This window comes from Arachis hypogaea, chromosome 13 (assembly GCF_003086295.3).
Source record: "Arachis hypogaea cultivar Tifrunner chromosome 13, arahy.Tifrunner.gnm2.J5K5, whole genome shotgun sequence".
NCBI lineage: Eukaryota > Viridiplantae > Streptophyta > Magnoliopsida > Fabales > Fabaceae > Arachis > Arachis hypogaea.
The window spans coordinates 3401757-3412627 of record NC_092048.1 but is presented as its reverse complement, the minus strand read 5'-3'; the positions used below and the strand labels follow the sequence as shown (position 1 = coordinate 3412627).

General features: G+C 34.0%; 1 protein-coding gene across 2 annotated transcripts; it reads left to right on the top strand.

Annotated features, from left to right (window-relative positions):
- The first annotated feature begins 1339 nt into the window (after positions 1-1339).
- LOC112736500 (uncharacterized) lies at positions 1340-10297 on the top strand. 2 transcript variants are annotated; one of them, XR_011870160.1, is made up of 20 exons: positions 1340-1792; positions 2732-2835; positions 3072-3158; positions 3261-3336; positions 3436-3510; positions 3619-3672; positions 3904-3963; positions 4046-4162; positions 4704-4798; positions 4874-5082; positions 5481-5578; positions 6046-6149; positions 6257-6422; positions 6683-6805; positions 7439-7521; positions 7793-7934; positions 8059-8088; positions 8421-8491; positions 8879-8967; positions 9261-10297. XR_011870160.1 is itself a non-coding variant. In XM_025785991.3 (19 exons), the coding sequence occupies exons 1-19, from the start codon at positions 1754-1756 to the stop codon at positions 10048-10050; spliced, it is 2523 nt and encodes an 840-aa protein (XP_025641776.1). In that variant the 5' UTR covers positions 1340-1753; the 3' UTR covers positions 10051-10297. The 2 variants fall into 2 exon arrangements, 1 of the variants encoding a protein (XP_025641776.1); XM_025785991.3 differs by lacking the exon at positions 8879-8967.
- Positions 10298-10871: the final 574 nt, after the last annotated feature.

The following is a 10871-nucleotide window of genomic DNA, read 5'->3' as shown; positions in this document are numbered from 1 at the left end:
TAATTTAAATTATAAGAAGAAAGTAGTCTTTTATTAATTATGTAGTGTCTTGTTCTTTAATAACAAACACAATATTAGACACTATCTTAATGTCATGTCTATTATATCCAAACATTATACACAAATACAAATATTTTGGATTTGGATCCTCTAAAGTTTGAATTTTACTTTAGAGAGTAAAGTGTGATCTCTCACCATTAATTTCATAGATGGGACCAATAATAAATATGAAAGATCCTCTAAAGTTTGAATTTCACTTTAGAGAGTAAAGTGTGATCTCTCACCATTGATTTCATAGATGGGACCAATAATAAATATGAAAGAGAAACTATTCAAGGGTATAAGATCACACTTTACTCTCTAAAGTGAAATTCAAACTTTAGAGGATCCAAATCCAAATATTTTATGTTTATGTCTCAAGTGTCTATGTCTTAATGTCTATATCTTAATATATACACAAACCAAACACAACCTTAGAGATACACTAAATACATGTTATCTATGTCAATACGTGTACTATCGTGTCTTTTTTTTTTTTTTTACCAAAGATATGAGACTCGAACCCGCAACCTCTTAATTGAGTACGGGGAGATTATGCCATTTGAGCTATTACTCATTGGCTACTATCGTGTCTTTTAAAAAACAAGAGAAATGCTATTTGTACACTAAAATTAGTCATTAAAATCAGTCACTAATGTATTTGTGTATAAATATATGTATAATTTAATTTATTTTTAATATGTATTTATATTCCAATATGCATTTTACTAATTTTAGTGTACATGTAGCATAACCCAAAAAATAATTATCAAACAATGAACGTGTGTCACCGTATTTATGTTCTTAGTGGGCACCATGTCTCAATTGCATATAAATTTTTGTTTTCTATTTGTTGATTTTTTTAAATTTTTTTTGGGTGACTTTCTATTTGTTGATTTAGTGTGTAAAGAGATCCAGGGATTAATATAATTGTATATACAAAATAAAATTTGAACTCTTAATATTTATTTAAACAAATTAATGAATTAATCAATAAATTAATTCAAATTATTAATTTTTTTATTTTTTAGATATTTAATTTAATACTATATATATATTATGTATAATTATATTATTTATACAAAAAAATCAATCTAAAAAAAATATACTAAAATATAAAATATATTTTTAAAATAAATTAAATAATATATATTTACATAAAATATATAATATATAATAACTAATTTAACAACTGAGTGTGTTGTCAGAAAAATTTAAATTTTTTAAATTTTAAATTTTATTTTAAAGGATAAAATATGATTTATTATTATTTATTTTATAGATTGGACAAAAAAAATATAAGAAAAAAATATTTAATAAAAAAGTTTTAGTTTATGTAAAAATCTAAAATTCAGAGGAAAAGTTCTTGTCAAAATCTTTGATTATGTATTGCATGTATGGAACCATGGATGGAATCCGTGATGAAGATTGAGTTTGTGGTGGAAGAAGTAGGGAGTAAAGTAGACGGTGGTGCACCAGAGTGCCCCCCCTCTCTTCATCTCTTGTCCCTTCCATTACCGTAGCTTACCCAAACCCATTACTACCACCTACTTTACTACCATTATTTCTCTCTCTCTCTCTCTCTCTACATCACACCCTCGCATCTCTTCGATCTCACTTTCAAATTAGGGTTTACGCCTTCTTCCCTTCCCATTCTATGCTCTCTACCTAGATTCACGGATCCCTCTTCTTCTGCGCTTTCTCTCTCCCCTCAATGTTCTGGAAGCTCGCTACTATCTCTGCCTCCTCTCCTGTTAGTTTTCCTTTCTTCTCTCTCTTTTTCACTATTTTTTTTTAATATTTTACTTCAATAGCTGAATTGTGCTGCATTTGAGCTTGTTTTCTCGTGCTTAAACTCTGCTTAGTTTGTTAATTTGATAGCTTGTTTCTTCGTGTTGATATTAGTGTAATGATTTTTCATTGAGGTTTGTCAATTGTAATTGTAATTGTAGTGTAATTGCTAATTATACCATAGCTCATGTAGAACAGTAGAACTGTAGAAGTGCCCTGCTCTGTTAGGAAAGAGGGCCTTGCTTACAAGCAATTCACGCTCCCTCGCTAATTTTTCAGTTAGTATTTTATGTAATTATTGATTGCTGCTTTTTTTTTTTTTTAAAGTTTTTAGATTAATTTTGATGTTATGTCAGTGTAAAAATGTTTTTATACTGCTGGGTGATTAGTCCAACACTTCTTTGCTGATAAAATAAAATATGGTTGGATGTCTCTATAAAATTCTTACATGTATAACGCATCAAATTTAAATCACTTTCTTTTTACTATACTTCTTAGTGGGCCCTGCCCTTTTTCCGGGCGTAAAATGGAAGTGATTTCGGCGTTACATACCGGGAAATGGGAAGCCTTGTAGCTTTACTTTAAGTAAAGACATTCAAATTGTTGCAAATTTCTGTAAAAGGAAAGACAAAAGTAATCACAGAAATAAATATTTGGATTTTTCCGGTTTATATGTTCTATGGACTGTTGTTCGATGGAAGTTTGCAGCAACCGGCTTTAGTTTTCTCGATTATCTCCTTTCTTTACATTCTCCATAATGACACAACTTTACAGTCAAGTCTTTGTAACTTAATGCCTTGCAATTAATATAGAACACTTTGACACCGTTTTGATTTACGATCAAATTCTCGAAAGTTTTGCTTACTCAATTCTCTTGTTTTCTATCACTGGTGCCTGACAGGTGGAGGCAATACTAGACAAGGAGAATTTTACTTTGGAAGAGCTTCTGGATGAAGAAGAAATAATCCAAGAATGCAAGGCCTTAAACAGTCGTCTTATAAACTTGTACATTCCTGACTCCGAAGTCTGGTCAACTCGAATTAGTGGAGTTTTTACTGCCATAAGATTTATTTTTGGCTCATGTTTATCTTGGCTTTCAATAGAGTCCAAAAGTTTATATCAGTGTTAATAGGAAGCTTGTATAGTTAATTACATGAAGTGCAGGCTGAATATGCAATTGATCTAACAAACGTAATAAATAACTATTTTCTTATGTGTGCGTGTTTATTTATCTATTTCAGTCTGAGAGATAGAGCTCAGGTTGAGCAATTGCTTCGCTACATTACTGAAGAACCACCAGAGGATGCTGAAAACAAACGGGTTTTCAAGTATGCAGCTATATGAGTAAATTTGTTTCAAAATAACTCTTTTAGCAATTTAACTTTCTTGTTTCCCCCATGTTAGCATCTGACAATTGGTTTCTAATTTAGGTTTCCATTCATTGCCTGTGAGATCTTTACATGTGAAATTGATGTCATTTTGAAGACCTTGGTGGATGAAGAAGAGGTTATATTGCAGTTCATAATGCAATTTGATTCTTTCTTAGAAATTGCATTGTAATGCTTTGCTTGTATATATTTCCACTTATCATTCCCGATATTGCAGCTCATGGACTTATTATTCTCCTTTTTGGAACCTGATCGTCCTCATAGTACTTTACTGGCTGGGTACTTTAGTAAGGTATATGTTTGACAATGTTGAAACTGTTGTTTGTACGACATTTTAACATTAACTGTATGGTTGTATACAAACAACTTGCTCAATGCTAATTCCCACGCCATTCTACAGGTTGTTGTTTGCCTAATGACTAGGAAGACAGTGCCTCTTATGAATTATGTTCAAGTAAGTAAACTGATTGACTTTTGTAGTAGACCTTGCTAGTTTAATTTTTTGATAATATTCAACTTTTTTAGGAGACCACAAATCATTAGTGGGAATAAAAGTCCTTTTTCTTGTTATTTTGTATTAGCACCTTTTCTGAAGCAACTTTTGGACTGTACACACCGCATAAGCTGTGTGGTATGTGGTCTCCTTATGAAATAATCTTCTCATGCATCAACATAATCTTTGCAGGCTCATCAGCATGTTTTTCGCCAACTGGTTGATTTGATAGGAATTACATCCATTATGGAGGTGAACTTCTACCTAGTAGTTATAATGAAGTGAGATCATGCAAATTTGTTAGAATGAATTCTGAGATAAGTTCTTTGCACAGGTTTTGGTTCGATTAGTAGGTTCTGATGACCATGCATATCCCAATTTCATAAATGTGGTGCAATGGTTGGCTGAAAGCAACCTGCTGGAGATGATTGTTGATAAATTAAGTCCATCTGTAAGAGAAGCATCTATATTATGTTTATAGTCCTTAAAAGCGGGATTTTTGACCAGCGATATGTTCTGTATTCACCTATCTCTGCCAAACATTGTAATTTCCCCCTTGTTCCATAGGAGGGTATTTAATTCATATTTTGGTCTTAAACTTACCCAAGCCCTTCTGCTCTGCCCATTTTAATTGATTCCAGGCTTTCTCCTTGATCTTGAAGCCACACTCATGAATTGAATTTAGGCTTCTTAGGTTGAGCCTTGAGTGCTGGGCACTGGCTAGGTGAAGGAATTTGTCTACTCAGCAACACAATTTTGTTAGTGATGCTTTTACTACTAATGCTTGGTCGTAGTGTTTTGTATTTTCCACATAGACTTACATAAATAGATCTTCGGGCTAGAAGCAGAACAAAGACTGGAAGAAAATGAACCCTTCTTGGAAACTGATATATCCCGTTTAATTTTAATTAGGTGTTCAAATTATATAGGCTCTTACTTTGTTGTCTTTGGTTTTACATTATCTTACAACTTTTTTCTTTTCTTGGAACCAGAGTCCTCCTGAAGTTCATGCCAATGTAGCTGAAACATTATGTACAATAACTAGAATTGCATCTTCTACTTTAGCAGTCAAACTTTCAAGTCCAAGGTTTGAATTGCAAGTTTTTACCTTTTCTTTAAATATATAACAAAAAATTCATTTAACTTTTTTAATACTGTGCAGTTTTGTCACAAAAATTTTGGATTATGCATTGGAAGATTCACAATCAAAGTCCAGCCTTATCTACTCACTCTCAGTGTGTATTTCTTTGTTGGATCCCAAAAGATCAGTTGTGTCATTTCCACTATTTCATTCGTTCAGAAGTCAAAACATGTATGAGCCGCCAATTCCTATAAACCCGGATACTATTGGCGCTATGCTCCCTAAACTTGGTAAGCATTGTCAATTTGACATGGGGACAAGCATTTTATATGTTTGATATTAGAGTTTTCCATTTAAAGAATATATATTTAAATTTGCAGGATATTACATCATCATTGCTATAATTAGGGTTTGATAGGTGCTAACTTGAGGCCTCTAATTTTAAATCACTGGAGAGCTGTATTCTTTTACCACTTAGAAGTAACTGGATTAATTGTTTTTTGCCTGTTGAAATTGAATCAATAATTATACTAGAAGAAAGGTTTTGGAAAATTGCCAATGAAATGGACTTCATCAATAATTTAACTTCTATTTTTATTCATAAATGAGTTTTACCCTTCTTTCCCCTGTTTGATAAACATTTGTTTGAGCAGCCTCGTGACATCATTAATATGTATCTTTTTGACAGGTGACTTGCTTGTGATTTTGAATGTGTCATCTGATCAGAAGGTATTGCCTACAACATATGGTGTATTGAGACCTCCACTTGGGAAGCATCGATTAAAGGTTAGTTGTTGATGTATGGGTGTCACCATCTCCTTCAAATAGTTTTAGTGTGTTTATCAATTGAGGCCGAATTTTTGTATACTGTGCACTTGGAAATGGGTGGAAATGTGTTAGGCTAGTCCAAGTTTTAGCTTAAACAAGATTGACCAGCATTTCAGATATGCAGCCCAAGCTTGGGCCTATTACCTGACATAGACTATTTTGTAAAGTGTTGTTTTCCAACTAAAGAAGTCTAGCTTTGCTCAAAAGCTTAATTTTAGTGCTTAGTTGATAATAATGCTTCTAAATGATTTAAATAATTATGACAACAACAACAAGGCTGGGTTAGGCTAGGCCAAAAGCCGAATGGGCTTACGTGGCATATGTCAACCTCTACATGAAAAATGCTTATATTAATGGTTTTCCAAATGTTGCCTTCAAATATGTTTTATTGTCTGACCAAGCTTTATTATTTTTTTTTGGGCCAGATTGTGGAGTTTATTGCTGTACTTCTGAAAACTGGAAATGATGTGGCAGAAAAAGAGCTGGTCAAATCAGGAACCATTCAACGAGTTATTAATCTTTTCTTTGAGTAAGAAACTCCTTTTCAATTTGGAAGAATTAGTTGTCTTAAGAAACCTTGATCTATTCTGTTTAAATATTCTTATATCTTTTGTGATGCATTTTCTATGAATACAGGTACCCATACAATAATGCATTACACCATCAAGTAGAAAGTACCATATTATCATGTTTGGAGAGCAAAACTGATGCTATTACTGATCATCTTCTTCGAGAGTGTGATTTAATTGGAAGGTTTCTACAAGCAGACAAACAACGTATTCTGTCTGCTGAAAGCAATCTGGTACATGGATGCTTCAACTCATAGATAAGATAACATGTAACTTTTCAGATGTTTTAATTATTGAGTCACATTACTTTAGAACCTTTTTCTAAGTAAGAATTCAGTTATCTTGATTTTCTTTGTGTACTATCGAATTAAAAGGAATAGAAAGATGCACATGGGCTCAAGTGATATCTCCTATATACGGAAAATTATACATCTTAATAATTTTGATTAGTCTATACGAATGCCTTTCAACTAAACCATGTGTGATCTTTCAGCCAACAGTACCTGCCGCAGGAAAACGAGCACCACGGGCAGGAAATATTGGACATATTACTAGAATTGTCAATAAGCTTGTTCACTTGGCACATAACCGAGGCCAACTGCTGACATTTCTTCAGGTTAGTTGCTAGTAACTTGCTTCCATATACAAGGTTCTTGGTTTTTCTACTTGTATACATGTTTCAACGATCTGTGATACTGCCCTGAATGCATGCCCTTGAAAAAATTTCTTAAAAACTCAACATTGAAGTTTTGGTGTCTCATTAACAGTCTTTCATGGAAATAGAAAATTTAATTTGGCATGGAGGATACAAGTCTTTGATGTGCCTTACTTTACAATTGTTATTGATTTTGCATAGAAAATGTGTTTTGACTAATTGGTATACTCTGTTTCTTTATATTACATATGATATTAAATATAATAATAGTAGGTTCCTAAATCCAACCTATGTGAAACAAGAACCAATAGCCGAGGTATCTGTAACGTACACTTGATTTAAATGTGCTTAATTCTAACAAAAGTTACTTGAGCTACAATTACATCAACTTAAGTAGACTTAAGACTCCAGTGCAAGGTCCTTTCTTTAAATACTGCTGATGTTTTGTTTGTGCTCCTCTTTGTGACGTGAAATTTCTTCTCCTAGGACTTCCTTATCTGATTTTCCCGTGTTCAAAACCATGGGGTTGAACTTAATAAAATTAATGTTGGATGGACTTTATTAATACCAGTTTCATTTGTTTAACATCTGCAGCAAAACAGTGAGTGGAATGAGTGGCAAACTACAGCTCTTCAGGAGCGTAACATGGTTGAGAATGTTCACCGTTGGGCTTGTGGGTAAGCTCTGATCTCAAGAATCAGCCCTAAATGTGTAGTGAAAGTGTTGTTGGGAGGATGAAGATGCTCTTGTTTATAAGATGCTCATAGTTTGGGTGCTAATTCTGGTTGTAGTAACATAAGGCGCTGGCCATGTATTTTAATGGGCAGTCCTTTAACACAGCCAGAGATTACCTCCAGCTGTAGGGATTATGTGTATGATAGTAAAATATTGGAGTGGAATCTGAGTCCCTTGACATTTTGATTGAGCTTCTTTTTTTTTTACGTGCAGACGACCAACTGCATTGCAAGATAAGATGAGGGATAGTGATGATGATGACCTTCATGACAGAGACTATGACGTTGCAGCTCTAGCAAATAATTTGAGCGAGACTTTAAGATACAAAATATATGGAAATGATGATAATGAAGAGGTTTGTACATACTGGCCACCACTTGTTCTCTCCCTGCTTATAGTTTTTTGTTTTTGCCAGGTTTGTCTTTTGTGTAGTTACTGCAGCCTAAATGCTGGACTCACTTTGATGATCTTGGTTGCAGGAACGAGGAAATCTTGATCGGGATGATGAGGTAATAGTTCTATTTATAATAGTAACTGAAGTTATTTTATTTGGTTTTCAGGGGATTTGAGAACCACTTTTTGCTATTTATTCTGATCTCATTTGGAATCTGGGCAACACACCTGTGCTCAATCTGGCCCTTCCATTTATAGAGTTGTGAAACAAAAGTTGATGTGTGGTGCCTCTAATTTTTAGTTTTACTTTTTGAGCATTAGTCACCTGACGTCTCTGGTGCCTGTTATCACTGACTGTTACTTTGTGGTATACATCAAGCAAAACATATAGCAATCTTTTAGTCCTTGTTAACAATTAGATAATAAAGTTCTCTTGTATCAAATGCAGGATGTTTACTTTGATGATGATTCTGCTGAAGTAGTCATATCATCCCTTAGACTAGGTGATGATCAAGGGAGGTGAGAATTTTCTGTCAACTAGCTACCTCGAGGAACCTGATTCTGTGGATTTTTCAAGCAGTGTGTTTTTATTTCCATTCAAATTAATGTTCATACAGTCATACATATGCTGATCTCAACCTTCGCAATGAATAACAGACCTGTTATGCTCCCCATACATATATACATTCATATATGTGTGTGTTGTTTTGCATAATTATGTATTGTCCTGTTACTATGGCCGGCATACATATTTATAGGTTGTCCAGTATGCTTCATCTTTCATTTTCCAAGTGGTATGCATTCTTCATGTCTATCTATCTTCTGTGCATTGTACTGGATTTACATGGTTGGATTAACTTCTTTATGCTTTTATATCGGTATTGTGCCTTGATTTGTGGTTACCAGCTCTTGAAACAAAGAAAAAGTTGGTTAGGATACCTTTCCTCATGATTGATGCATTACTACTAAAATTGCCAGCCGACCTAGGATGTCAGGTGTTTTTCTTTCATTATTCTTCTAAATGTTAGAATCATGATAGAGTCATATCATGTCAAAGAGTATCAAATATGATCTCTTAAGAGTAGCATTTATATTTATCCTTATTACTATTAGGGTTTTACTATTGTTATAAATAGATGATAGTATTCCTCTCATGACATCACATAAGAGTAATATATTCTCTCTCATTTGCCAGGTTACTATTTGATCTATTATTTTCCTGGTTAATCATGGATTTTAACAAGGTATTTGAGTAAACATTCTTTTTTTTTTTTTTCTTTTAATGCAGTAATCTGTTTACAAACTCAAACTGGTTTGCTTTCCAAGATGATCAAATTGGCAATGCACCTGGGGCCACATCATCCTCGGAGATGATGGATAAGGTAAAACTGAATGAAGCTGCTAATGGTGGTAGCAACAGTAGTGACGATGAGGTAGTTGTTGGAGTAGATGAATTGACAGACAGCAAAAATACTAGTATTGCAGCCAACTCAAGGACAAACTTCTTTAGTGGTTTAGCTGGTAGCAATGCCATGAATGGGGATGTTTTAGACTTCGAAAGTGTGAAAGCAAGCGGTTCAAACGATATGGAATTCTTCAGGTTTGATGCACCTGAGAATGAAGACTTATTTGGAGACAGGCCTTTACCTGATTGGGTGGGATGGGGAGAACCTGCCTCAAGCACAAACCCCTTTGTGGATCATGACGAGTCGGATGGTTCTACTAAGCCTCAAGTAGGCAGCCCTAATGCAAGTTCTCCTACAAAAGGCGAATCAAGCCCATCAAATGGATCACCATCAAGTAGAGATTCTGGGGAGGGGGGTAGTCCAAAACCAGTCGTGGTACCCTCTCTATTTGAAGAGGATGTTGAATTTGTAGGTGTAGAATTAGAAGGTACTGAAAAGGCAATGGAACAGGCTCTTAAAGAAGGGATAGTTGGGGAAGCAGGACCTTTGAAAAGGAAGATAGTCCCAAAAGTGCCAGAGAAGGAAAGTTCTGAAGAAGGCAATCCTGGTATGAAGGAATTCAATGATGCAAATTACTGGAGGGTTGACCAAGAAGTTGCTGTTCTTGAGTGATGCACATTGCACTTTGTGTATCTTGCTTTCCATTGTTTGTATGAAAAAGAATTGGACCAACAGAATCGGATGCAGCCCCATTCTCAGTTCTCAAAGGCCCAAGTCACAAATTGATGTACAGTATATTTTTGTTTCACTTGTTGTCTATGTTGTTTTTGCTTATCGGATATTTTAAGCTTGTTTATTATTTACAGTTTTGCTTCTAAAGGAATTCGTGCATTAATTGAATATTTATTCTTGCCATAAACTTTGCTTCTCTTCGAAGTTGAAGTTAATTTGCCTTAGTTACTTGTGTTGCTGTAACCAAGCGTGATGGATAGGGTGCTTACTCCTAGTACCATAAGTATATATATATATATATATATATATATAAACAAGGATTGGGAGAAGTTTGATGTAAAACTATTGCACAGTTTTTTTCTAAAATGTTGTCTCATGTATTTGGTCTATTATTTATGCAAGTTGAACCAACTTTGTTTTTTGTCAGTACTAATTGTCAACATACTATAATACTATTGGAGATTTTAATACCGGTAGAAAATTTTTCTTTGAAGTTTTTATCAATTGTAATTTTCCAATTAATTCCACACCCCGACTGAAAGCTATTTCCAATAATTCAGCAATTCCAGGAGAAACAACACACTTCATTTTCTTTAAACTTGAAAATTAAGTTGCGTTACCATATGTCAATGGTGCTAATGGCAACACCTTTGACTAAGAAAACTTCAATAATTTTTTTTAACTGTTTGATTAAACAGGCAATGGGTGAGTGATAATTATGGTGTCTGGATTATGATATCATTCCGCACTCAGATTCTTCA

Excerpts from the sequence above, each read along its gene's own strand:
- LOC112736500 (XM_025785991.3), top strand. The coding sequence starts at position 1,754 with ATGTTCTGGAAGCTCGCTACTATCTCTGCCTCCTCTCCT. Across the intron at positions 4,799-4,873 it reads GTCAAACTTTCAAGTCCAAG|TTTTGTCACAAAAATTTTGG; the intron begins GTTTGAATTGCA and ends AATACTGTGCAG. Across the intron at positions 5,579-6,045 it reads TTGGGAAGCATCGATTAAAG|ATTGTGGAGTTTATTGCTGT; the intron begins GTTAGTTGTTGA and ends TTTTTGGGCCAG.